The 26,759-nt window shown below is 40.1% G+C and overlaps 2 protein-coding genes across 4 annotated transcripts; one reads left to right on the top strand and one right to left on the bottom strand.

Annotated features, from left to right (window-relative positions):
• Positions 1-11,210: 11,210 nt before the first annotated feature.
• On the bottom strand, positions 11,211-14,108 carry LSM3 (LSM3 homolog, U6 small nuclear RNA and mRNA degradation associated). Its single transcript, XM_040568414.1, has 4 exons — positions 14,018-14,108; positions 13,042-13,152; positions 11,944-12,039; positions 11,211-11,619 (listed from the first exon to the last, which is right to left on the bottom strand). The coding sequence occupies exons 1-4, from the start codon at positions 14,036-14,038 to the stop codon at positions 11,539-11,541; spliced, it is 309 nt and encodes a 102-aa protein (XP_040424348.1). The 5' UTR covers positions 14,039-14,108; the 3' UTR covers positions 11,211-11,538.
• Positions 14,054-25,792, top strand: XPC (XPC complex subunit, DNA damage recognition and repair factor). Of its 3 annotated transcripts, XM_040568404.1 has the most exons (16): positions 14,054-14,277; positions 14,685-14,883; positions 15,829-15,965; positions 16,855-16,978; positions 17,075-17,159; positions 17,662-17,819; positions 18,030-18,150; positions 19,022-19,111; positions 19,597-20,532; positions 20,996-21,156; positions 21,407-21,488; positions 21,906-22,040; positions 22,529-22,698; positions 23,025-23,118; positions 23,656-23,745; positions 24,423-25,792. In XM_040568404.1, the coding sequence occupies exons 1-16, from the start codon at positions 14,076-14,078 to the stop codon at positions 24,633-24,635; spliced, it is 2,997 nt and encodes a 998-aa protein (XP_040424338.1). In that variant the 5' UTR covers positions 14,054-14,075; the 3' UTR covers positions 24,636-25,792. The 3 variants fall into 3 exon arrangements, with proteins under 3 accessions (XP_040424338.1, XP_040424339.1, XP_040424340.1); XM_040568405.1 differs by lacking the exons at positions 23,656-23,745; positions 24,423-25,792 and having other exon boundaries at positions 22,993-23,117; XM_040568406.1 differs by lacking the exons at positions 14,054-14,277; positions 14,685-14,883; positions 15,829-15,965 and having other exon boundaries at positions 16,860-16,959.
• Positions 25,793-26,759: the final 967 nt, after the last annotated feature.

Raw genomic sequence — 26,759 nt, 5'->3', positions numbered from 1 at the left:
CAGAAAACATGCTGATTAGTTCATCATGTAACCATCCAGCTCACAAACACACGAGCCAGACTGAAGGGAACAGTTATGCAACAGGGCCTGGTGGAAGAGAAAACACTGCTCAAGGCAAATTGGACATGTACATCAAATATTTTCATGCTCTGTTTACAATCTCTCCTTATAGGACTCTCACAATTCTGCTGTATAAGACATGGGTGCATCGCTTCTAGTGAAATAAGAAAAAGCCAAACTATTGAACATTAATCTCAACTTTCAATTGAACATCGTCTTCTTTTAAATGTCATGTGTTTATCTGAGTTTTTGTTATTTTATTGCTTTGTTTTTTAAATGTCTAAAGCATTAATAGGCCAAGTATAATGAGGGGGGATGCCCTCCATATACTCCCTGGGAATTCTGTTCTGAGAGCACTGTTCCCTCCATGTTTACTTCTGAATTCTGTTGTATATATTCCTACTTATCAGCACTACCAAACAAAAGAGTGGAGTCTGAAACCTCTACTCTTCACTAAGGGGACTCTGATGTTAATTTAAGCAGTAACTTAAACATTTTTCCCCAGGTGAAGTGCTGGCTAAAGCAGCTCCTGTTTCCTACCCCCAGCAGTGAACTGACCTGAGAACTGATGCAGGTTGAAGGTACAATTCTTTTACCTGTGTCAGTTCCCCAAGTTGCTCAGACAACACGAACAATTCCTCCTTTTATCATACTTCTGTCAATAGTATCCTACTGTTATCAGCAAACCCCGAATAACTGAAAATTTCCTGAAAATTCTCCCTTGCCCACCATGCTCGTTTCTTAACTCGATTCACAGACTGAGTCACAGTGAGGTCCCCACAAAAGAAAAAAAAAGGCAGAATTGGGAATGTCGTGCAGAAAATAGAAGGGAGATCAGGTAGATAGATGGGAAGGAAAGGTTTGTAAGTAAGAAAAGCCTGAAAATGACCCCCAATGCCCTGGTATCATGGAACTGAGAATCCAGGAATCCGCTGTTGACAACTGCCATACAGAATGTCAGAGCTCACTGGATTTCGCCAATTGGAAATCTCCATCCTAGAGACAACTGGATTCTTCCAGCTTGGCCGAAGACACCTGAAGTTTTAAGGAGCAAAAGGACTAGAGACCAAAAGCAGGACATAAAGCAGACGCTTAAAAACAGAATAACTAAATATTCAAGACGGACTCATAGGAACTCAGAGGCAGGCTTCCTGAGCAAGAGGGAATCTGCTGACTGAGTGATGATCCAGAACTATTGCATACTGCATGCAGAAGCTGGAGGGAGACCCCACGTTTTTAAAGAAAGGTAATGGTGTGAAAAGAGAGCTCAGCCAAAAATGATCAGCTCTAAAAGGCATTAGACCCAAGTCAGGAGAACACACACGTGTGGGAACAAAAATGAAGTAGGGAATGTCTTAAAATTTAACAGGATTTTTTAAAATCGCATTATATTTCCTTTGTGGTCTTGAATAGACTTGATTTTGACAAGCTGCTGCAAAGCTTTTCATCAAATTCTTTCAAATGTCACAACTCCCTAAAGAGTTAACTACAAAGAAGATCACGTCCTTAAGCAGTCAGTTTGTGGTTTCATTTCTAAGAAAGGAGATCCTAACTTCAGAAAGCATTTCAAAGTGACAGAGATGGTGGCTAGAGTTCACCGTGGGGTGGGAGTGAGAGAAACTTACGCAGTACCTCATCATGTGGTTGGACCTGATCTTAAGGGTCTTTTCCAACCTTAATGGTTCTATGATTATGAAGACTTGCATCAGCTAGGCATGCAGGAGATGAGAATTCAAGCAGTGCTGTAATGATTGATTTCAAGAGTGGAAAAAAGATCAGTTCTCCTCTGAGAGCAGAATATCCCTGAGCAGAGAAATGCAGGAATCAAGGGAGTTTGTCTACAGCTAGAAGGAGAAAATACTATGAAAACTAGACATACATTATATCTACAGACTTCCAAAATTTTGGAGCCAGGCTCAGAAAAAAAAAGGTTTTAAACATTTGGATGCCCTCTTTCCATCTAGAACTCCATGGCTTTGGATATTCAGTCATCATAAACTCTCACCAGAAATAAGAATCCTAAGGGTTAATGACTAATTGCTAATGCCACAGAAAAGGCTTACTTTAAAGTAAACAAGTGGGTGGACAATTAGTTGAAAGGATGCTCTGCAACTCACCGTCTAACACTTCTTTCATCACAAGGAGAGAAGAGTTCCTGAGGTAGAAACATCCTGAACAGAAAGCAAACACTTCAGAGATGCATCTGCATGTTTTAAACAGGCCAAAAGCTAAATCATTCCTTACATGGCCGTACTTATTAAATACCTGATGAGAACAGATGATTTTGAAAAAGAAAATGGTTAATTCACATGGAAATTCAAGTCCCCATGGGCAGGCATGGGTCACAAACCCCAGCTCAGCCTTTTCCTTTGTAACACTTCTGCTTGCATGAATTTACACCTCAGTACATCTGTTTGAGGGTCTTTTCAGTGAGCTCCAAAGCCAGGCAAGGATAAAATTTCTAACCAAATGAAGTTAAGCAAACATTACACGTTTCCAGGATATCTAATTTCAGACATTTTTTCTCCTACGCAATTTTCTGACCCTGAAGAGCGAAGAGAAAGCGTAGCTTCTTTGGGGGCTTTTTTTCCTTCTTCTTGTTGTTGAGACAAGTGTTTTAATTCATGTCTTTCCACAGTTTAAAGGAACTTAGATTACTTACTGATTTGCAAAGGCAAACTTCAGTTTTTCTTCTTGATTGCCTGCTGTACTGGTATAAGAGCTCAGGAACTTTGAACACAGCTTGCCAGAAATTAAAAATTATATATTGCTGTAAGAGTTCGTGCTCCAAGGATGTCAGCAGCTATGCATTGCATCTTCCTTCACTCATACTTCAACACCAGATTTATCTGATTTCCCCAATCTCGCACCATCTCATTAAGATCTCAATGGAACATGAAACTACAGTGAGGATTGAAAATTAAATCTAAACCTGATACATGCTACAAGGGACCAGGACACAGCCTTTGAGATGAAAAATAAATAAGAAAAAAAAGCGCCCTAAACTGGTGAGATTGAAGCAGCATGAGAGGAAATCTTTCTCCACCCCTCTCCTTTATAAATTGTAAGATATTCTTGAATATTTATACCATCCTGGCAGCCATCATTCCATGATCATCTTGCTGCTTAGCATCTTATACTGATGCTGGTTGAATCCACCTACTGCTTCCTGCATGAAAATGGTGCACTGTAGAGGAGGAAATACAGAAGCCTGCCACTTCTTTGAATCGCTTGCTCTAGGATCTTTCAAACAGTAGATCTCCTAGCTGATCTCCACTTTGAAATCAGGATCAGAGGAACAGAATTTCTCTCAATCACTATGGTAGATCAGTACCGTGCTTTTATTAGGTTACTACAAATGTGTCACAAATCACATGCCTGACATTTCTCTTGCCAGTACACAGTACATTGAGATTATCATCAGAACAAAGCTGCAGCTGCAGTTTGAGTATAGTTCAAAAAGTTTCAGAGATTTGCTTGATGTGCTAGAAGATATCCACAGATATCCCAACTGTACTGACATTTCTCCTGTGAGATCAATATAGTGTCTACAGAAACTTCATACCCATGCAGATGCTCATCAAGTGTTTACTGATATTTATGATTTGTTTTCCTGGAAAACAACAAAACAATTAAAAATCAGAGGAGAACAGAAGAGAAAAAATGTCATCATTTACAATAAATGACATACTAGAGTATATTCTGGAAGTTGATAAACAACTTAACCAGCTCTAGGCTACAAAACAAGGAAAAATACCATGGAGATTAGGTCAGTGTTTGCTTACTTCCTTGGACATGGCTTTTTTGTAACCAGTGATTTATTTTGAATCAGGTGAATGGATTAAAACCCTTTCAGAAAAGAAAACTAGATTATAAGAGACGGTGCTGTGCCAAAAGAATCCAGACAGCAGAAGAGACACTGGATCCAGAACCAGCAGATCTCTGTCATAAGAGTGATGCTATTATTATTTGTCTGTGGGACTGATAATGTTCTCTTCTCAGTGCAGTAGTGTTGATTTGAAAGAACAGTGCTGTCTGTTTTCAGAGTTGTGCATCAAGAGTAGTACCAGAAAGTTAACAGTGAGATGAAGAAATGCCTATTCGGGAAGTTTCATCCCAGAGACATCAGAATCCTTCATAATAAGAGAACCCTCCTGTGGGATGACGGTACTAAAAGAATCCAGAGAAAAACAGAAGTACTGGCAAGTTACACAACTTCATATTCAACACCTGAAGCATCACATGTAAAATATTTGTCCTTAACTCATGAAAAAGCACATGACAGAGAAAAATCATAGTATAAACATCACTGCCTCAAGGAAGAAAAAATAGCTATGACAGCTGGGTCTAGGACTGAGAACAGAGGACAAGCATCTCTTGTGTTATCCGTAGCACGCTATGAAACTGGAAACTACATCCATATAGCAGTGCTGGTTTTAAGGCTCAACGTTCAATCACGAGGAAAATCTGTTAGCTGGTACTGAGATTAAAGCCAGTGCTTTATGGATAGGACAGATTTGATACAGAAACAACTCCCTGAATATCTGAATTACACCAAGAGACAGCAACAATGATCGGAAGGTTTAGTATGAAAACGTATAAAATTATGTCCAATGTAACTATAGTGTATTCTCCCAGGCTGCAACAGAGCTTTGCATCTCTTTCCTTATATAAGCAGCACCTCAGTCCACAGGAATTTAACTTGGAGGAATGCATTACAAATGTAGAACAAATCAAATTAGCTCTCAGATGTTATCTGGTGGTATCTCATTTCTTCCTCAGATTTCTGCTAACCACTAGAATGCAACCAACATCTGGGCAGTCAAGGGAGGCAGCTTTTACTGTAAAGTACTAAATATAGGTGTTACAAAACATTATGGCACGCTGCTTTACTACACCACCTACAGCACAGGATGAACTAACAATTACCTGCTACGAAAATGTAATTAGGTCTACCTAGGCTGTATCACCTTATGGCACAAAGACTACTTAGAGCAATGATACGATGAGTGACAAAGCCACAGTCCTCTGCTGCAGATTTAATTTAAAGAAATCAAGACTTAGAGCACTATTTATTAGTTCAGATTTTTTCCCTACCAATGAAATTTGGAGGCTCTGGAGGAATTCAGTAATGCATTCAGTTATGACAACACATAATATGATGGGTGAACAGTCGGCTGACAGGCCAGGCTCAAAGTGTTACAGTGCAGTCTTACCTCGAGCACTGCATGCAGTCTTGGGCACCATAATATAAGAAGGACATAAAACTATTAGAGCGTGTCCACCAAAGGAGGGCTATAAAGATGGTGAAGGATCTGGAGGGGAAGATGTGTGAGGAGCGGCTGAGGTCCCTTGATTTATTCTGCCCAGAGCAGAGGAGGCTGAGGGGAGGCCTCATGGCAGCCTGCAGCTCCCTCACGAGGCTAGCGGAGCTTTGACTTGAATTTAGAGCGGCAACTTCTTTAAAAGAAAACGTTTGCTTTCATGAAAGTTCTGTGATTTCTATAGGACAGATTGGGGAAGGGATTACCTGGCTTCCTTATTCAAAATTTTAGACAGCATATTATGCTAATTAGTGTGACAGGCTCCAGTGATGTACATACTTGATGTAATTATTTATGTCCAACAGTTCGGCAGATTAGATAAGAGCAAATGAAAATTTACTGTAGCAGAATCACCACACTCAGTTCTATTAGGTAGTGAACAGAGAGTGAATCGTTTAATAAACTGTATCATTGGTAGAAGAGATTTTTGCAGCCGCCTTACCAACAAACGCAACCTGGCTGTGCAATAGCTGTGAGAAAGGAACAAGATTAAGAAGGCCATAACACGAAGGCCTCCTTTAGAGGCTACAACAGATCCAGTATCGCAGTAGAGTTGATGGAATTGAGGCTTCCACTTGTCAAACAGGTAACTATTTATAACACGAAGACATCAGTGAAAGTTCCTTGATCAAATCATCTGGAAACAGGCTGGGCAAAGCACTACACCATCTACTCTACAGAACTGTGTACTGACAGGGACTTTGGGTGATGTGAACCAACAGACTGATCAGGAAGCATCATGTTTAGCCAGCACAGATGCAGAAAGCACAGGTCTTTATCAGACAATTAATTCAAAAACTAGCTCTATAAAATCGTGAGCAATTTTCTTCATCAAAACCAAAGAGAAACTAGAAATACATCAGTTATCTGAGGGATTAAAAGGTATTTTATGATCTAAATATAGTTATATATTTAAGATTTATGCTATCCCTTACTTTCAGAATTTAAAAGGTGTCGTTAGACTAAAGACCACTGTGTATATTCTGGATGAAGTAACATCCCAACTCTCAAAAAGTGCTCGCATTGCAATATTCTGATCTCTTCCAAAGATTTCTATATACACCTTAAGTAAATACGCACATTTACCAAGTACCATACAGTGGAAAACACTGCTAAAAGCCTCTCATGATCAGTCATGATCACCCAAATCTTTCAGCAATAGTTTGTCTAGCCACACAGACAGTCAGCAGGCCTAGTCCCTTGCTGTTGCAGGCAGTCACATCATAAACCAATCAAATGCCATTGTAAAACTAAATAGGCTTTTTGGCCTAAGTTTCCAAAATTTGGGAGTAGGCCTTTCTTCCATTCCAACTAATTTGGGTAACAATGAAAAAATTCACTCATAAACAGGGTTTTTGACTACATCTTTTTCCGTCAGTGGTTCTCGTTTTCCGCTCCAACCCACATCATCTATTCTCTTCCTTCCACCCATTCTTTTCCCCCAAAAAAAGTCTGGCTTAGACACTGTGCTTCAGTTTTCTGTAGAACTTTCTATTTTTCTTTCCCATTCTTTTTGTTTAGTATATGAAAGCAGCTTCCTGTTTAGAAACATGGGAGCCCTACACCCTCAGTAATGATGTATTCAGCCCATCAATGATCTTGGCATGAATGCCTTAAACCTTAATAAGCCTGATGAGATTTTCTGTACATGTCATCATCAGTCCAAAACAATGCACAGCATTTGTCACCTTGCACTGAATCACGCTCCCTTCCCAGTGCTCCAGTTCTAATAAGAATTCTAAGGGCTTAGAAGCTTAAATGCTATTCTCTTAAATAGTTCAAATTATAGATTTCTAATGCCTATAGAACAAGAACAAAACACCAAGAGAAGACAATGTCATTGGAGAACTCCCAGTATAATCAATACTGTTCTGCTTTTCCAGCCCTGAGTCCCTGCAGAGGTCTGCCATTGCTCACACAGCTCAAGGCCTACTGGAACCTATTATCCACATCCTGGGCTTGTCCTGTGCTAGGGAATAGGAATGAAACAGAAAATGTAAACTCTGTTAAACTAAAAGAAAACAAGCACAACCTGAAAAAAAAACTAAATGAGCTAAAACAAAATTCTGTGTTGTTAGATATGTAGACTGGATCAAAACATGTTTCTCTGGGTTCAAGAAGTGTTGGTGACTAAAAGTAAAATGTGATGTTTTCACCTCGAGAGTCTGATGTCCATACATTCATAAGCACAGGCTGTTTCACCATGCCATTAATTCAGCAGGGAAGTTCTCCAGTGAAGCTACTGAACAGCCATCCAACTAGCACTTGCAGCGGTTGGTGTAGAAGCAGCACTGTATGCCACACACAACAGTGTGCTGTTCATCTCCAAGCAGTGCTCAGCAGCAAAGTGGTTAACCACAGCACTTTGTTCTAAATGGTATACTGCTTCAGCTAATGCTACCAGCACAACTGCTAGCTTGGAGCTCGTGCATTTTGAAGTCTCACAATGCAAGACACACATACTGTTTTACTTCAACTCTTCTGAGGGCTTGCTCTGTGCCTACATAAACATCAAAACATATTTTGATTTTGACTTAATGGGTGAGCAGCAGAGTTGATTTAAAACTGTCAGCAAGTGCCATACTAATTAAAAACAAATGAGTAATTGTACAACTACAGGGCCTGTTGACACAGGCTACATACATCAAAATCAGGCAAAGCCAACCAAGCTTAAGTTTGAGACAACACCACCACCTAGCGTTCTACAGGAGTTACATTCAAAAAAGTCTGCATAGGAATTTCACAAGCAGTTGACACTCACAAAATTAAGAGGACAGGAAAGAGTCCAGCTATACCAGCACTTCGGGAATGGGAATTACAAAATAGATAGTTTGTAATAAAAGAGCCACTGGGAGTCAAATGTTTAAAGAATTTCTGCACTGTCTGCAAAGGCAATAAATTGAGAACTTACTCTGCCACCCTCTCAAAAGAGATGAAATGCAAAAGCTAAAAACAACTGGAAGGCTACTAGAGAGGTTACTAGTATTTATAAAAAGCTACTAGAATAATCTTTAAGAAGTTGAATCACAAAGAAATTCTGGCAATCTAAAACGATGAGACAAGGTGAAAAGACATTTGAGAAGTCTTGAGAAGTTATTTTAGGAAAGTTAACGATACATTATGTACGTACGCCTCACGTTTGAAAAATAAAGTGTAAGTATGTATGTAAGATTACAGTTGATATGCAACAAAAGAATAAAAACAACAGTCAGAAAGACAAGATCGTAGAAAAACTTTATTTTTTTAAAATCCACATTCATCACAGATGACCTTAGGTTAGCTTCCACTCTGAAGAGCTCATTTCAAATTCAATGGTCAGTAAAAGATGTTGCTGGACATTTCAGCAACGTAATAATAGAACATTATGACCAGACCACAAATACCCAAGGACTCAATTAGACAATAATTGAGTGAGCAACCACTATGCATAATCTGTTACTTAAAAATTCAGAAGAAGCAGAAGGTGTTGAGACAATTTTGAAAAGATTTCTATGGGGATTCCAGTGAGTTGTGTATTACTAAATCTAACTTTTCAGCTCTGCTGATAGTTTATAATGTCTAGTAAGAATTACTAGAGATAAGCATGTTACGCAGGCATATATGGTTCAAGTAAAGAGAACTTTACACCGCACATCTCCATTAGCATTCTCAAAATGCATAACTGTTAACAGTTATCTACTCTAAAATTTATCACTGTAGAAGTTCCTGATGTACCTATAACCTGTACCTTGTGTATCACATCAGTTCTTCAATTACAAAATCATAGTACAAAAGGAACGGAGCAGCTTTCCCCTGAAACAGTTAAACAGGAAATCTCTTTGCAGTCTAGGAAAGAGATAACTGAAGGACAATTAGCAGTAGAAAAGATGAAAAAGTAAATACGTAATCTGCTATCTCAGAATACTGAGAAGACAACAGTGCTGCACAGACATAAGGGGCATCACATGAAAGTAACAGGTGGCAAGTTAAAAACCAAAGTCCAAACTATACAAAGGCAAAACTAGAAGCATTTCTTCAGAGAACATGTACTCAGCCTGTGACATCCTGTAACAATACAAGACTGCTAGACGGATGTAGACTCATTAATTGAAGAAAACTCCATAAGGTTCTGTGAAAGGTAACTCTCCCTTCTTAGATTTGTAGATCCCTGAAACTGGAAGACTATGATTGTGTTCATCCATCCTTACTCTCCCCCCCTAGGTATCTATTCTGGCTTCCTGGAGTGGTAGGAGATAATACAATAAAGAGAATCTCAGAACAGTCATCCTTGTATCAATTCAGAACGGGAACTATTATAGCATCCATAGGATTCTTCCAACATCAAGGAGTTTTGCATGCATGGAACGGGAGTTGAGCTGATCTTGCAGAGATGGCACGCTAGGGATGGATGAGATATGGATCGCAGACAACAGTTGTTTTTAAACTAGCTCAGACCAACTTCAAACAAGGATGGTATAGTGAAGGAAGCCTACTACAAAGCCACTGCATACCTTCTTATCATTCAAATAACGTTAAGAATTTTAAGTTGTAAATGTACTTTTTCCTCTCTTTTGCATCTAAGGTACCTATATATGAAAATAGCATCAAGCACAGCTCTAAAATTCTTTCATGTGTATACGACTGGAATGACTTGTCCTTTCTAGGCTGCAGTAAAAGGAGTACACATATAAATCTACACATGATAAAAACGTTTAATAGCAATTATGTTAACACTAATTCTCAGCAATAGCTTCACTATATCAGCTTCAGCTACCAGTCCTACTTTTTACATCTATTCCAATGCTAGAGGACATTTCATGAGAGCAGCAAAGGAGCAGCCACCTGTAAGCCAGAGCTTTTTGTATTAGTCCCTACTCTCTTTATCTCTGAGCGCATGAAGTATACATTCACATTTTGAGGATATATATAATTTATTGCCAAAAAAAAGTTAGCATTCCTTTAAAAAGGATCCAGCTTGGAGCTTACCAAGATAGATCTTGCATTCCTCACCCTTGTCACAGGTTACGGACATTGTAAGTTAGGAAGATTTTAACTGTAGACAAAGTGCCAAAGCAAGCTGCTTTTGCCAACCATAAAGAGAATGCCTAAGAACCTAGACAAGTTTATAAAGTCATGAGTCAAGGTCTGTAAAAAGTGTCCCAGTGTAGACCTATTGTCTAGGTATGCCTTTCAAACATACTTACACAATCATAGAGTAACTGTACTCAAGCCTTTTTATCCCCCTAGGAGAATAATCTGCAAGTAGTGCAGGCCTGAGAAACTATGTATTAAAAAAAGGACTTTGTTCAGGGTTCCAGTACACCTTTGCAGCAGATAACCAATAAGCATCTTAAGCATTCTGCAGAATTTAATGTATTCAAGAACTGAAGCAAGCTACAGATAGTGGAACATGAACGCATGCAAAAGGCAACTCAAGAGCATGTGAAGCAGCATCTCTGTTCCCTGCTTATGTTTTTGCAAACCATTGTTCTGTTAATAAAGCTGCAATAAAAGTATTTGAAACACTATCTAAAACTTTATCTTCTTTATGTATCATAAGTGGGAAATGCACATGTGGGTTTATATATACACACATACGGTTTCCCTGCTACAAGGGTAAGGCTAGAGAATTTGAACACAGAAAAGCCATAAATTATAGCACCATAGACTAATGTAGTGCTGTCCCCCCATAAATGTTAATCTGCAAGACTCAAGTATTAGTAAGGACAAAAATTAGCACAACATGCTCAAATTACTACTTTCTCAGAAAGTAAATCCACACACCACAACATTAGGACTACATAAGTACATAAAAACGTCTCCAACAAAAATATGACCAGTCAAATCTGAAAGATAAGCCAAGTTTATTTGAAACAAAAAAAGACACTGCTATTCCCAAGATTTGAAAAAAAGAAAAAAAAGGATTTTTTTTTTTTTTTTTACTGATAAGACAGCCAATTTACAGCAGTTACATTAATTCAGGGAAAGTGTGGTTGTTTTACACTGCTTCAACTGACTACATGCACATTCTGCAAGATAAATTTGTTCTCCTTCCGAAAAGAACAGGCAAAAAGATCCTACAAAAATGTGTACACAATTTTGAGACACATGATCAAAGCACGAACCATTGTCCAAGAGCCTGAAACCTTCCAACAAGGCAAAATCCTTGGTTGCTTCAGCCAACCCTCAACGGGGGAGCTACAAGCACAACGCCGTCACCTCTGACAAAGAGCATCGGAATATTCCTTTTCGTAGACTATGAAGAAGGAAAGAAAAGTTTACATTTACAAAAAGATAGTTTACAGAACACATGCTAAGCATGTGACCAAATTCAATCATAACAAAACACCAGAAACAACTCCAACAAACGTGAGCTCAGATATAGAACTCTGTCATGCTGATGAGATCAAAACAATCAACACCAAGTCTCTCCATATCCTTTGGACTTTCACAACAACTTGTCTGAAACTTGTTAAATCTTAGTCCAAAAAGTAGTTATCAATACACTATTTTAACTATATGACATAGTTTCGCTTGAAAAAAGTTTTTTTTAAAGGGATAAATACACTGAAGTCCTTACTTTATAAATTTCTTCATAGGTTTCTTCATCAATCTCTATTGTTGTTACAGTTTCTTCTACATCACCCAGAATCATATTTAAGTGCTGATCATACGCCTGTAGGAATAAAGTTAATTATTTCTTCCAAAATTCAAACTCAAGAAAATGACAATTTTAGAAAGACGTTCAGACAGAATTATTTTAACCTGATTTTGACCCAAATGTACCATTATGTCAAAACAATTCTTTCCCATCAGTCCATATTCCCAGAATTTATTTTTCTGGGGCCAACTAAATGGTTATGAAAACTGTAACTCATACAGTGTTAGAAAAATTTAAAATAAGCACAAGCTCCACCCTACAAAAGCACATTAGGAATTACACCGGTGCATCATGGATCTGTCCTCATCTTTGTGTTCCCAAATGAGTTTGAGGCCTATTAAATACATAGGGCAACAGGTTCTCTTCCACAACACTGTACTATGTTCAGGAAGAATGACAGACCTAATGAGACAGACTGGTTTTCAATTAAGAGACATATTACTCTCGGAAGAAAGCACTTAAAATGAAATTTGCACTTAAAATGAAACTCTGAAACTCAGCAGAGTACATATCCCAGCATACCCTCACGGTCGTGCCTGATAAGATAGTTGTTTGATAATGACTGTTATTTCAGTCTAAATAGACCTTAGAGTCCTTTACAAGGAAGATGTCTGCATCATTACTTTACAGACATGGAAACAGAGTCAGAAGCAGAGGAATGAATTACATGATATCATTTAGAAGACCACAAGCAAGAAAAAACAAAATGCATCTTTTAAATCTCTAGAAGAGCATTTTATAGCAGAGTACTGAACAAATTCAATTTTGCCCCTGAACATATTACACTTTTGAAAGAAGAAAGAATTCAACCCTTGTTACTAAGATGACCTTTAACCTGCCTTCTCTAACCACTTCTCCACTTTTAATCATGAGATATAATTAATTACTTGTGCTTTTAAACAAATTGAACAATCAATAGAATATTACAGGTAAGCTTGTATAATAAAGTGTTGCAAATAAAAAGTGTTGCCCAGTGCTTGTCTGGATAAGCATAGTAGCATTCTGAGTTTTACTTACGTGTAGTCTGCCTCTAAGTTCTCTGTCATTCCTCATTTTAACATAGATTCGCTCATCTAGACTGAGTCTAATGAGATCAAGTGGCTCCTCTACAGTATTTGTTGTTTGTTGCTAAAAAACACAATAAGGAAAGTTATCTATAAAGATGACTGAACTTCTAGATTCCTCAGCATTTGAAAGACACTGAAAACAAACAGGTAAGAACACAGAAGCTGGTATTTTGAAACACTCCTTCAAATCCTGGTGACTCTGAGTGCAGGTGGTATTAACACTCCGTGGATGTCCAGCAGTCTGTACAGAATTAGTTAACAGACTCCAGGTTAGTTTGCAGCAAATCGTGCCTCATCCATACTTTCATAAGAGCTGTATTTTTTAATGCGCAAGCATTGTCAGTACTGAAACAGAAAGTCTAATCCGCACAAAGGAGCATGGTAACAGAAACTACCATACCTGTAGCACCACACGGCTCTAGGTAGAAAGCCAAACACACACACACACACACATTTCACGAGCCCACATCAACCAGCTGGGTAACACAGACACCCCTAGCTGAGGCAGAGCACCACACCTCAGTTCTGCCAAGCCCCAAAGCAGGTTAGAGACCCGGACACACTCGGGGCTGAAGTCTCTTCCTCGTGAGGAAGGCAAACTTTCAGGACCATGTCTAAGAAGCGTGAACACCTTTTTACACCACCACCCCCAGCATGCCACCCATTTCTTCCTCAGCGAGGGACAGCCGACTGTTACAACACCCGACCTGAGCAGCCTAAAACCCACGGCGGGCCGCCTCCATCTTACGCCCCCTTCGCTCTCCTCACAGCCGCGGAGAGCAGGCGGGAGGGAGGGAAGGAAGGAACCCAGCAAATGGCGGCGAGGAGCCAGGAAGGGCCCCGCCGCCACCACGGCGCTCAGGGGTTGGCAGCCAGGGCCCGCCGAAGACCTCCCCGGTGCCTCCCGGCCGAAGGGAGCCGCTCACCTGATCCACCTCATCCGCCATCTTTCAAACAGCCGCCCGCCTTCTCCCGCGAGACGCTATGGCCCTTCCCCTTCCTTCTCTTCCCCGTCCCCTTCCCCTCCAGCGGGGCGGGCCGTGGGGCGGGCTGGGTGTGCGCTGCCGCCGTAGCGCCATGGCGAGGAAACGCAAAGCCTCCATCCCGGCGGCGGCCGCCAGCAAGAAGCGCCCCGGCGGACCGAGGGCCGAGGTGAAGAAGAAGGAGGAGGAGGAGGATGAGGAAGGTGGGTGCGGTGTCGGGGGGCAGGGGGGCGGCACTCGCCCGTAGCGCAGCCCTGGGGCTCGGCTGGCTGCGAGGAGGGACAGGGGCCGTTATGTGGGATTGGAAGAGGGATAAGCTGCTTGGGTAAGTAGGGGGCTTGTTCTTCAGCTGACCCCACTGGTTAGGACCGCAGGAAACTCTGTGTACTTCTTGTTCACCGCGTTGTTATGAGTACGTTCCTGTAGCTGTTGTTCAGTTCTTGCCTATTTACTACGAAACGACGATGCGCTCTTCATTTTGAGTGTTTGCTTTCTTTTGTAACTAGTGGATAATTTGCTTCTAATAAAGTCTGTGGAGGTATTTTTTCTGATTGCTATGGAGATGAGATTTTATCCTTTGACATACCTTCTTTTCTTCTATCTGATGCAGATGATTTTGAAGAGAAGAAGCCTAGTATAAAGAAGAACAAACCCAAAGTTCCAGCTACAAAGAAGAAAGAAGACTCTGATCCTGGAGTTTCCAAGTCAGCAAGTAAACCTTCAAAACAAAAAGGGGTAAAATTGCTAGCAAAAGAAAATAAAAAAATCACGGAAAATAAAGGAAATCATAGCAAAGAGCAAACCTGCAGGTAAGTTTACTTATTATTCATCATTAGGGTATAGAGGAGCTCTCTGTTTCTGGTTGTTGGTTGGTTTTTTTTTTGTTTTTTTTAGGGCCTTTTGCTGCAAATATGCATGTAAGTAGATTGCTTTAGGCTGAAAGTCCAGTTTAGTTCATTTGTGCCACACACTTTAACAGACGTACTGTCTGATTGATTGCAGAATCAGTCTTGAGGAAGACCGTCTGTATGGGAAGCAAATATCTGAGCCTTTTCAAAACAATGGTTTAAATATATGATGTTATTTTATTTGTTCTATTTTTTACATAGGACAAGGGAGGTTTTATAGAATCTACTATGAATAGAAATATAGCCCTGAGATTAGGGTTTAGGATGATGAGCAGAAACTTTTTAAACATATACTTCCTCCTTGTTTTTTTAGAAATCCAAATACAATATTAGCATGGTTTTGCCGTGATTTCTGTAGGGAATGTATCAATGAGAAGAAATGAAACTGGTCTCACTTCACTGGCCAACCAGATCCTTCGGTATTAGTGTAGTGAGACAGAAACAGTTCCAATCCCAATACGCTTTGGAGGTTTGGTAAGGACAAATTATTCAGTGAACGAATTCTCCAAGAACTCATTTATACAAGCTGTTACAAAGGATGGGACTTTTTTTTGGGTTCAAGCGTCTTTCTTCCTAAACAGCCTCGCAGAACCAAGATTTAAGTTTGCACTGAAAAAATGTTGCCCAATGAGCCTGTAGTTATTTATGGCAAAGATTGCTTGCTTTTCTGAGACGACATCTGTGGTTTACGTGTCAAATATTCAAAACCTTTGCATCTGTTGTTACTGATGTAGAGGTCATGCTTCATTTATTTCCCCATTTTAAATGTTTTCTTTTTATATTTTTTTTTAAATAAACAAGCACCTGAACTTTGTGATGCTAAAACCATTTTGGTAATTTTAATAGTGACTCACTGAAGACCCCTCAGAGGGAGACAAAGTTGAAGAGAGAATCTCCTGTTAAAAAAGAGATGGATGAAGACAATACTGACGACAATGACGACAATGATGATGACAGTGAAGATGAATGGGAGGATGTGGAAGGTAACAATTGCATGTTTATTTGTTTTAAGCAGTAAATATTCTTGTACACAATGGGTCTTTTTGTAATTTGATTTTTGAGCCATTTCTCATTTGGATTCAGGTAAATATATACTCTAAGTGTACAGAGTATGTTCCATGTGCCATGTTCCATGTATGTTCTATATTAAAAGGTCATATCTCACAATACTTCTAGAATGATTCCAAAGTAGGAATAAAACAGACAACTGACTTGAAGGTAAAGCTTTGAATTTGACAATTTTTTGGTGTATGTTAGGGTTATGCTACCATGTATAGCACTTTCTTAGCTGTTAGCGTTGTCTAATACTGCGAGAAGCAAAGAATGAATTGGTCTGAAGATTCAAAACTCTTGACTTCCTTGTAAAGAAAAATGGAGATGCAATCAACTGAGCTGTTCAGTGAGGTTTCTACCAACAACCTGTAAGAATCATGATGATCATAATCTTCATAATTTGCTGCTATAGATTTATGCCTTCTAAAGTGAAGTCAGTTGTGTTTTTGTTGTTGTTGTTTCTTTGGTGGTTTTTTCGGTACTCTACAAGTACTCTTTGGGTGGTATCTGCTTCATTCAGCTTTCTCCTGATTAAATTTGCTTGTTGCAGTCACTTGTCATTAGACTGTGCTGAGCTGATTCCTCAGTGGCAGTTGACTAGCAACCCCCAGTTACTTGAAAAAGCTGAGTAGACGCTGTGTTACAGAAGATCCAGGAACTGGTAATTACTGGGGACATTCTCTTTGTAGGTTGTTTGAACACATGAGGCGGAGTGGGTGGGTTTTTACCCATTGTCAGTCCTCCTTATGGCAAGTACTCCACATTTGCGTATTATTTAGTAATATTTTGTTTTGTGTTTGTTTTTTTTTTTTTTTCCAGAACTCCAGGAACCTGTCACAGATAAATTAGAAGAAGCTGCTGTTCTTTCGTCAGTGGCGCTGCCAAGCAATCCGGTTGAGATAGAGATTGAAACGCCAGAACAACGTAAGAAAAGAGAGAGAGGGTAAGAACAGGGAAGGCAGCGGAGGGCATCTCATGAATCTAGAAAGGCAGATCCATAGAAAACTACAACATCCATTTCTTCTGTAATCTTTTGCAGAGAAAAAAGGAAAGCTGAGTTTGAGAGCTATCTTCGGAGAATGATGAAACGTTTCAGCAAGGAGGTTCGTGAGGACACACATAAGGTATTGGTCACAAAGAAACCTGGCAGAGAAAAAAATGAGTGTAAGATCTGTGAACTGGTCCGTAATGAGGAAGAAAGTAATTTTTGATCAAAATAACTTGGGGTCTTGGCTAGAAGAGAAAAAAAAAAAAGGCTGTAGTCCAGACAAATGCTCACTGGACTTCTCCTGAACTGTAAGTTAGAAACATCCATGTTTCTATTCATCCATTATTAAATTTCTAAATGAAAACAGATGTGAGTAGGGGATGTGTTTCTCCATTGTGTGTATCTGCTCATTCTATTCATGTTAAACTGTCGGTCAAATGAGCAGGAGACACTGACAGGAACTTCAAGGCTTTACTCTATTATGATGGTGATCAGGTGACAGTCCTGTGTCCACCCTGTTTGTAGTTGCCTGTCTCTGTCAAAAGGAGCAGTAGAGGCATCTTCGTTTTTAACCATGGACAGTAGTTTCAGCAAAGAAAATCTTGTTTGAACTCACTATAGAAACTTTCTTCTCTCAGGTTCACCTCTTGTGTTTATTAGCGAATGGTTTCTATAGGAACAGGATCTGCAGCCAGCCAGATCTTCATGCCATTGGTCTGTCCATCATCCCCACACACTTCACAAAAGTGCCTGCAGGCCAAGTGGACATTCTCTACCTTTCCAACTTGGTGAAATGGTAAAATACTCTCTCCTAGTCCTGCTATCATATAGAATGTAGAATCAGGGTCCAGGGAAAGGGGTAAATGTAATTAAAAATTTTCACTGATTTTTTGATTTGAAATACAAGAGTGAGAGGCTGTCCTTTGTGAAGAAGGAAAGGATGAACTATGAATTGTAAGAATATACGCACAACAGTCGACAATAAATAGGTGTCTCAACATTTCAGGTTTATTGGAACTTTCACTGTCAATGATGAGCTTTCCACTGAAAAAGGAGAGTCCCTTCAGTCAACCTTGGAGAGGCGCTTTGCCATCTATGCTGCACGAGACGATGAAGAGTTGGTTCATGTAAGTGACTTGGAACTGCAGGGTTGGTCGCTGAATTTGAATGCTAGATCATTGCAAACAAGGTGGTGTTTGAGGATTTGGAGAAAACAAGTTGGTGATTTAGAGTATTCCCTGCTTTTTTCTTTCTGTTGTATTTTCGTCTGGAGTCATTCTGTGATTAAGTTCTTCAGTATGAACTGTGCCTAAGAAAGAACTGAAAGAGCTGCTGCTTTGCAGGCGTGTGGCTTGCAGCTTTGCCCTGTTGCTGATAAATGGGATGTTGCAGCCTCTGTGTCGCAAAGCAGTTGTTGTGGTCTCTGCAACCCTGCTGTGTAAATAGAGATGCCACTTCCTGGGACAGGAGGTAAAGACAAAGCAAGCCTGGCTTAGGCACTTAGAAGTCCCATGCAGGAAAGCAGGTGCTGGGTTACAGCTGTTAGCACTCAGTTGTGACTGTAATGCCATTTTCTGAATAGTTGGTGTTTCTGCTGGGTTCAGCCGATGGTGTGTTGTTGGCCTCAGCCAGCTTTGGGAAGGAGAATTTAGAGTCATCTTACTCAGTTTGCCTCAAGAACAAGAGGCTGACACTGTAGATGGGACTACGGTAACTCACCACGTGTACTCCAGGAGGATGGGTCATCTAGCCTCTTGGCTATTTATCTGTGAGTTCACAGCAGTGCCTCTGTCACTGTTGTACCATAAATAAGAGCCAAAGACAACTGTGCAGTGCTTTGATACTATAGCAGCTGGGCTACCTGCATGTCTGTGTCAGTGTCTACAGTGCTGGGTAAAAGCTAGGAATGAAAATGGTTTGTGAGCTGTAAAAGAGTTTTGAGATTTTTTTCACGTACCTTAAAAAAAGGTTAAACATGCTTTATTTTTCCTTTTGCAGATATTCTTAATTATTCTCCGAGCATTACAACTACTGTGTCGCCTTGTGCTGTCTCTTCAGCCTGTTCCTCTCAAGGAGACAACAGCAAAGGTAATTTTCATAGGGTTTGTAGAAAAGTGTAGAATTCCCTAATCATTCACTCCCCAAAAGGAGTGAAAAAGCTGTCTGGCTGTTGCAGCTTGAAGTGAATCACTTACTGCATGAACCAGGATGGTAACAATGTTCTGTCTGTCATGCAGAAGATACAAACCCTTAGTCTTGAGGTTTCTCCTTTTAAAAAACAAACAAACAAAACTCATATTTTTTTAAGCGAAGTATTTTGTATGTTTTCTCATTTTTCAGTTGATGAACATTTCTTTAAAACTTAGACAGCAAATGCTGCTGGAGTACACCTCTCTTTGTCCATCTGCCTGAAGTTTTCAAGTCCCTAAGATATGCAAATTGACCGTGCCTTTGGTCTTTATTTACTTCATGCTGATCTCAGTATTATCTTCTTATTTTTTTTTATTTTTTTTAATTTTTTTCCCCTGCATGTTGTTAGCTATGGTAAAAGTGACCTAGCCTCTTTCTTGCAGGGAAAAGGCTCATCCAAGAGGCAGTCACTCAGCAGTACCTCTGAAGGGCGGGAAAGCTCTGGCACAACACCCAAAGCCGTGGCAAAAAAATGCCCCTGCAAAAAAGCGAAGAAGGATGAGAAATCCTCAGGGAGTGAAGAAGACAACAAGGAGCCAGAGAAACCCAGAACTGCTCGGACCAAAAGGACACACAAGTCAAAGCTGACTTCAGGCAGCCAGGAGCAGAAGGAAATTAGTAATGAGGAGAGTGGTTTAGGGGAAAAAGATGTGCCCATCAGGCCCAAGAATGATCGCAGGAGACGAGTGGCCTCCAAAGTGTGTTACAAAGAAGAGAGTGGAAGTGATGAGGGCAGTGTTTCTGACTTCGAGATTTCAGAGGAGGAGAGCGATCTCTCTGATGAGGATTTTGAAACTGTATCTAAAAAGCAGAGAAGGTCATTGGGCTCCCAGAAATCAAAGCTAACATCTATCAAAAGCCCCAAAACTGAGACTTCAGAATCAAAGCAATCCAAAAATTGTTCTGGAGTTGAGCCCAGACCAGTCAAAAGCACAGCTCCAGCATTGCCTCATGCACCGAGAAAGAGGAACAAAATAATTTCTAGTGATGAGGATGATGGGCAGCAGGTGGTAAGGAAAGTGGTTGGCACAGACCAGTGGCTAGAGGTTTTCCTTGAGCGTGAGGACAAGTGGGTGTGTGTGGACTGTGTTCATGGCAGTGTTGGCCAGCCCCAGCAGTGCTTCACATATTCCACAAAGCCACTTTACTACGTTGTGGGATTTGACAACGATGGGAGCGTCAAGGATGTGACGCAAAGATATGACCCAGTGTGGATGACCACGACGAGGAAGAATCGTGTGGACCCTGAGTGGTGGGAGGACACGCTGCAGCCATATAGAAGTCCCTTTGTGGAAAGAGACGAGAAGGAGGAAAGGGAGGTAAATGATAATCATTTTTTTCAGGATGTTTAATACCAAGAGTTCAGTCCTTGGATTCTCATTCAGGTAAAAATCATCAGTAACGGTTCCACGGGGAAGGAAGTTTCTATTTGAACTTGAAATATTCATGTTTTAAAGGGAATATACAATGATACAATTCAAATAATAATCAAATGGAGGCTGTTAAGAGGAATGTGGATAACAAAAGTATTGGACAGCTCATTCTGAAAACGTACCGGCATGGGTTTCTGTATAGCCTAGCATTACCCTTCTTGGAGAGAGTCTAGGATACGTAGATCTGAGTACACATCTATTTGCAACAGGAGTGCTTTGGTCCATTGGTTCACCTGATAAAGTTTCTGGTGTTTTTTTCCTTTGATACAGACTATAATCATCATTATTTTTTTAAAAGGCTGATTCAAGAGAGCCGCAAAATCACTCTTTTTTTGCATAATTCCTACAGTTTCAAGTTAAGCTTCAAGATCAACCTCTACCAACAGCAATTGGAGAGTACAAGAACCACCCTCTTTATGCACTGAAGAGGCATCTCTTGAAGTATCAGGCAATCTATCCTGAGTCAGCTGCTATCCTAGGGTACTGCAGGGGAGAGGCTGTCTACTCCAGGTGAGTGGAGTGTGTCTGTGATCTCTGTAATAAATTAAAGAGCTAATTGGTATTAAGACCGCAGTGGCATCAACAATAGTCTCAGGCCACATACATGGATAGGGTGAGACATTTAGCAACTCAGACAGCATTTGCATACCACTTAGATACAGCTTTTTTTTTTTTTTTTTTTTTTTTTACCATTCCTAGCACGTGAATATCGGTTTGGAAGTCTCTGATAGAAATGGTTGCTTTCTCTTGGCCTTTTTAGAGATTGTGTACACACGCTCCACTCCAAGGACACTTGGCTAAAGCAGGCTCGAGTGGTGAGGATTGGAGAAGTACCTTACAAGGTAAGAGGGTTTGGCTTCCTCCTGTGCAATGTCTGCCCTCTAAAGTTCAAACTTTGTTTTGTTTTTGCCTTCTTTCTGTTGGCAGACATAGATTTCTTACTTGCTTGCATGTCATAGCAGCACAGTGTATCTGTCCACCTACTGGGCCTGTTGAAAAACAGAGCGCAGCTGTCTGTTCTTCCCATGCCAAGGGTGTCTAGAAGAACTGCGCCCTTTCCATCCTCTTCCATATAAACTTAGGAATCTAGCTCCCTGTACCATACAGGAGCCATGAGTTACCATTATAAGGAATAGATACTGAAGAAAGGAAGTAGGCATTTCTTCTTTCTGATGCCTTTTCCTTTGTCCCAGGAAAATCTGAAATCACTGTCAGCTTGTTTTTGTGGTGTTACAAGTTTGATCATTGTATTTGCACAGATGGTGAAGGGATATTCCAACCAGGCAAGGAAGGCACGCCTTGCAGAGCCTGCAAACCGGGACAAAGAGGACCTGGCACTGTTTGGTCGCTGGCAGACAGAGGAGTACCAGCCACCTATAGCAGTGGATGGAAAGGTAGCTAGGAAGGCAGGGGGCTGGTGTTAAAGGAATTGTTTTGTATGAAGCTGTGGGCTTTATTTTTCCGGAAGTTGTATGTTTCAAAGGTGAGATCAGTCAACAACATCTGGACTCAGGCTTATTGTTCTGAGGTAACTGTACCCACGAGAGAATGGTGAAAGTTTTATCGAGGCCTTTCATTCCTGAGTCCGAGTAATGAAAGGCTGCTGACTTTCTAATTTAGTTGATCCAATTTACCTACCCCATCTTTGTTTTGCTAATTCTGTGCATTACAGCCAGAGTAACAAGGCCTGGTTGGTGAACATAACTAGGAGATAACCATGCAGCTAAAATCTAGACTTGTGCCTTTTCATGTGAATATGATTATGGTACTGGAGTGGAATGTAGAAGGTCAGCAATAGAGGAGAGACCTTGAATTGCAGCGGGGATTTTCACCTCTTTCCAGAGGGCAGGAGCGTCATTTCTCTTTAATTTTGCAATAACAGGTTCCTCGGAATGAATATGGAAACGTCTATCTCTTCTTGCCATCCATGTTACCTGTTGGCTGTGTGCAGCTCAGACTCCCCAACCTGAACAGATTGGCACGGAAGCTGGACATTGACTGTGCTCAAGCAATCACAGGATTTGATTTTCATGGTGGCTACTCGCACCCAGTGTACGTAAAGGTGCTTTGTTGCAGCTGAGGAATTTTGATTTTCTGCAGAAGTTGTATCCCCTGTGCTAAGGACATGTCCTCCTCTTTTGTGCTAGCTGTGGTAGTAGAGTTAATGGCCCTGGCATGCAGAAGTGACTTCATATGCTTAAAGGGTCTGCACTTGTGTGGGGAGGATAGCTGACGAATTACGCATTTAGATCCCATGAGACAGCTTAGTCAGTTCTGTCAGTATTCAGCAGCTTTCAGTTTGGCTGGGTCAGCAGGCATTTGCTCCTTTTTTTTTTTTTCTTCTAGTAGCTGACAGAGGATTCTGTTCTCCTTCCTAGTACTGATGGCTACGTTGTTTGTGAAGAATATAAAGAGGTGCTCATTGCTGCCTGGGAGAATGAACAAGCAGAAATAGAAAAGAAGGAGAAGGAGGTGAGAACTATTTTTGCAGCCTCCTTACTGTTAAATTCAATTTAAGCTGTGGACAATAAAAGGTAGGCTATGTAAGCAGCAGACCCAGCTCTATGATGGTAAGAGGATAATTGCATCCCCCAAGTGCCTTACCTGGGGCTTGCTGTCTGCACTGCAGTGGGAAACAATACAAACGTGTAGTGATATCTGAAATAGTGCATACGTTGGAACAGTTTTCCATGGCTCCTGGGAAATGGAAGTGAGGAATACATGTATGAGGTTAAACTTTTTGAGGAAGCTCCAGTGTATTTTACACAGTGAGTGCACACATTAGAAAGTGACAGTAATTCATATGGTTAGCAGATAAGCAGACACCAATACATCGCGCTCCTAAGAATCCTACCAGCCTATAATCTTTTAATGTGACGCATTTAAGTTGGTGGTGTGTTGTTTTTCTAATTGCCATTTAAAAGTCTTCAAACTTCTATTTTCTGTCAATGTAAATACATTGGAACTTGAAATAGTAATTTTTTTCTTTTCAATACTAATACCACACAGAAGCGTGAGAAGAGAGCTCTGGGGAATTGGAAGTTGCTGACAAAAGGACTTCTCATCAGAGAGAGACTGAAGCAACGCTATTCCATCAAGGTATTCTGCATTTCTGTTATTTTCTTTTTCAGGATGATATTTCTCTACAGAGAGACGTTTTTTCCAGTACTTCCAATGTGTTATTTTTCCAGCAGTAGAGCGTAGAACTTCAGAATGTAATTGCTCAAAAATCTTTCTTTCATGTTAATATTTGACTAACAACTAGTTAAAAAAAACTCTACACCAGAAATCCGACAGTCATGTCCATGAAAGATTAAGTATTGTTTAACAAGAGACAACTGTTTCCCCAAAGCATTGTTATTTTTATACTGCTCTTTTGTTGTGATATACCTCCTTCCTAAATTTCTTCCTCTAAGCCAAGTATATAGCTATAAGAACGTCAGTGGGCTGCTTTTTTGTATGAAATTAGATGTGTCTTAATCCTTTCCCTGTTGAGAAAGGTGAAAAGCATGATCTTTTTAAAGATGGTTAATTTTTATTCTTCTGTGACCTAAAACACTTGCTTGAGTTGAAAGAATGCTTGACATTCAGAAATAGAAACACACTGCTTTGGGTGAGAAGTCCAGACCAGGGCAGCCAACTTCTGTAATGTCAACGAGAGCCACTGTGACAGAAAATGAGCCTTTTTAGAAAAGGGGTAGTTACAAGTGATTCCTAGAGCTTCCTTTTCCATTTTCATGGTCTTTTTTTTTTTTTTTTTTTTTTTTTTTTTTCAGACTGAGCCGTCTGCACCTGAGACAGAGAAAGGAGCTGGATTCTCCTCTGATGAAGAAGGAGGTCCAAGTTCAGGGACTGCAGGACGGGATGTGGCAATTTCTTGGCCCCGAAATCGCCAGGTAGAGAAGCAGAAGGAAGAGCAGACAACTAAAAAGAGCAAGCGAGAAAAAAAGGGAGAGGCAGCACAGTTGTTTCCTTTTGAGAAACTGTGATCAGAACAAGCATTTCTTTACCATTTCCAGATGCAAGAACAGAACTGTCACAATAAATGTATCCTATGCCAGTTAAGAACTTCTTAGTCTTCTGTGCACTTGTGTTTCTGAGCTATCAGGGACCAACCTAATTCAGCATCAGGAATGTCTTTTGCTGTTGTGGATGATTAAGTTCATCCCTTTATCCTTGGACTTAGGAGAAGCAGATGCAGAGTTGGACCTTCTAAGATCTCTATCTATATGAAGTTGGTCTTTTTTGTTCTCTTTTGTAAGTACCACTCAGCACTGTAATAAATCAATTTTCTGAGGCATTTCTTTCATTAGCACTGTCTCTTCCCATTTTTCTCCTTTCCATTTTTCCTACTTGCCCAGAATTAAAGCATGCAGCTGCTATTTAACAGTCTGTGGTGAGCTGGCCAAGACACTGCTAATATCCACTTCAATACTTTCAATTCATACTTTATCCAAATCAGTAGTGACGTTGAATTCTAGTCTCACTGTCTGTCTCATCATCACAGAGGGGGAAATACTTCCTCTAAGGTGTAATGAAACATGCAATCAAGATTTAGAGGAATCCAGAAACTTACTTTCTGAAGAACACGTGTGCCTTTTGTGAAAACTCAGCTTTGGCTTTTCAGCCTATCGTCTTCAGCCTTCCTTTACTTTTCGAAATCTTGTTCATTAGAAGGAAGAAGCTGTGTCCTTGTTTCAAACTTAAGGTTAAATATGTCATCTTAAGTCATTTAAAATGTATACATGTTTCAGTTTTGTTTTATCAAGACTGTTTGGTATTGTTCTGGAAAAAAATGTGTAAATCTGGCAGTGTTGTCAGAAAAGAAATTCAGTGAAACCAGGGAGGTTTTTAAAAATGTTATCTAGTACTTAAGCATTTAAAAAACGTTACGAGAGGAATGTTAAATCTATACAAGCTTTTCCTGCAGTTTTGAAATAGAAATACTGATCTGTCTTTTGCAGTATCTTTAAAACCAAATTAAACTGACACTGTCTCTATTTTTAAAGAGGGAAATAGTCTACTTATTGCTGGATGCTGTTACAGAGGAAGACTTTAAAATGCAAGAGAATGGTTTTCATTTAATTATGTTTCTAAAAAATCTATTTTTGTACTGTATTTGTAGAACAAAATAAAGTATTAAAACAGACTAATGCTGTCTGTTACTCCTCCCTTCTGGCAGCAGCTGGAAGAATTCTTACGAGACAAAGAGCACTGTAAGAGTACTATTTCTAAACATCACGCATCAGGTCCCAGGATGTTGCAGAATTGCAATACTCATTCTGAGTTTTAGTTTTTTGCTACTGAGTTCTAAAACAAAAACATGACCACAAAAAAGTCTCTGTCTTGCATGAAGTATTACCATTGCAGTGGACTCGAGCCCATAGTATGTTTTGTGTTAATCATTGTGTGGGTATGGAGGAAGGTACACCCCGAGACGAGTACTTTGAATGCAAGGATTCAAGTCCAGCTCCGCCTGGCATCAGTAATTTTTCATCTGCTTAAACTAGGAGCCGATACCAGTTGTACCAAAGTGACTCAGCACTTCTTAACTCGGGATACTTAAATACATGAAGTTGTGAGTCCAGTCATTACATACAGTCAGTGGGAAAAGAGAGACAAAATGACTGCACAAGGCAGGACACTACTCAGCTACAAAGGGAGCCAGCTCCTAAACTAAGCATGCAAAAAATGAGAGAGTAAACACAACTTAAGGGAGGGCAAAGCAGAAAGGAACAATTATTGACAGATAGGTACACATTGTCAGATTTTTGGTAAGGCAAGAAAAATATTGCTTCCATCATTTCTATAGAAATGTTTGCATACATACTTTGAAAGCAAGCTTTGGCTACCCCCAAATGTCTATCCTGGGAAACACCAAGTTTGTTTCTGTGAAAGGAATCTTACTGTATTTTCCCTTACTGCTGTGGGCACACAAATATATAAGATGAAAAGTATTTTAAGATGTTGAGTACGTATGTAAACCCCCAATCTCTTTAAAAATAAAAGATGTTGAATCCAGTCAAGTAGAACCATCATACTCCTTAAATGATCCGATGGAGGCAAGGAAACTCTGTTTCTTAAGTAGTACGTGATGGGGAGTAAAACCAGGG

Source organism: Cygnus olor, chromosome 10 (assembly GCF_009769625.2).
Source record: "Cygnus olor isolate bCygOlo1 chromosome 10, bCygOlo1.pri.v2, whole genome shotgun sequence".
In the NCBI taxonomy this organism is placed as follows: domain Eukaryota; kingdom Metazoa; phylum Chordata; class Aves; order Anseriformes; family Anatidae; genus Cygnus; species Cygnus olor.
This window is presented reverse-complemented; position numbering and strand designations above follow the sequence as displayed.

Bases quoted from the DNA above. Each gene is read 5' to 3' on its own strand.
- XPC (XM_040568404.1), top strand. From the start codon at position 14,076: ATGGCCCTTCCCCTTCCTTCTCTTCCCCGTCCCCTTCCCCTCCAGCGG. The intron at 14,278-14,684 runs GTGGGTGCGGTG...TATCTGATGCAG, and splicing joins GGAGGAGGAGGATGAGGAAG to ATGATTTTGAAGAGAAGAAG. The intron at 14,884-15,828 runs GTAAGTTTACTT...TAATTTTAATAG, and splicing joins AGCAAAGAGCAAACCTGCAG to TGACTCACTGAAGACCCCTC.
- LSM3 (XM_040568414.1), bottom strand. From the start codon at position 14,038: ATGGCGGATGAGGTGGATCAG. The intron at 13,153-14,017 runs GTGAGCGGCTCC...TGTGTTTTTTAG, and splicing joins TGGCGGATGAGGTGGATCAG to CAACAAACAACAAATACTGT. The intron at 12,040-13,041 runs GTAAGTAAAACT...TTATTCCTACAG, and splicing joins AACTTAGAGGCAGACTACAC to GCGTATGATCAGCACTTAAA.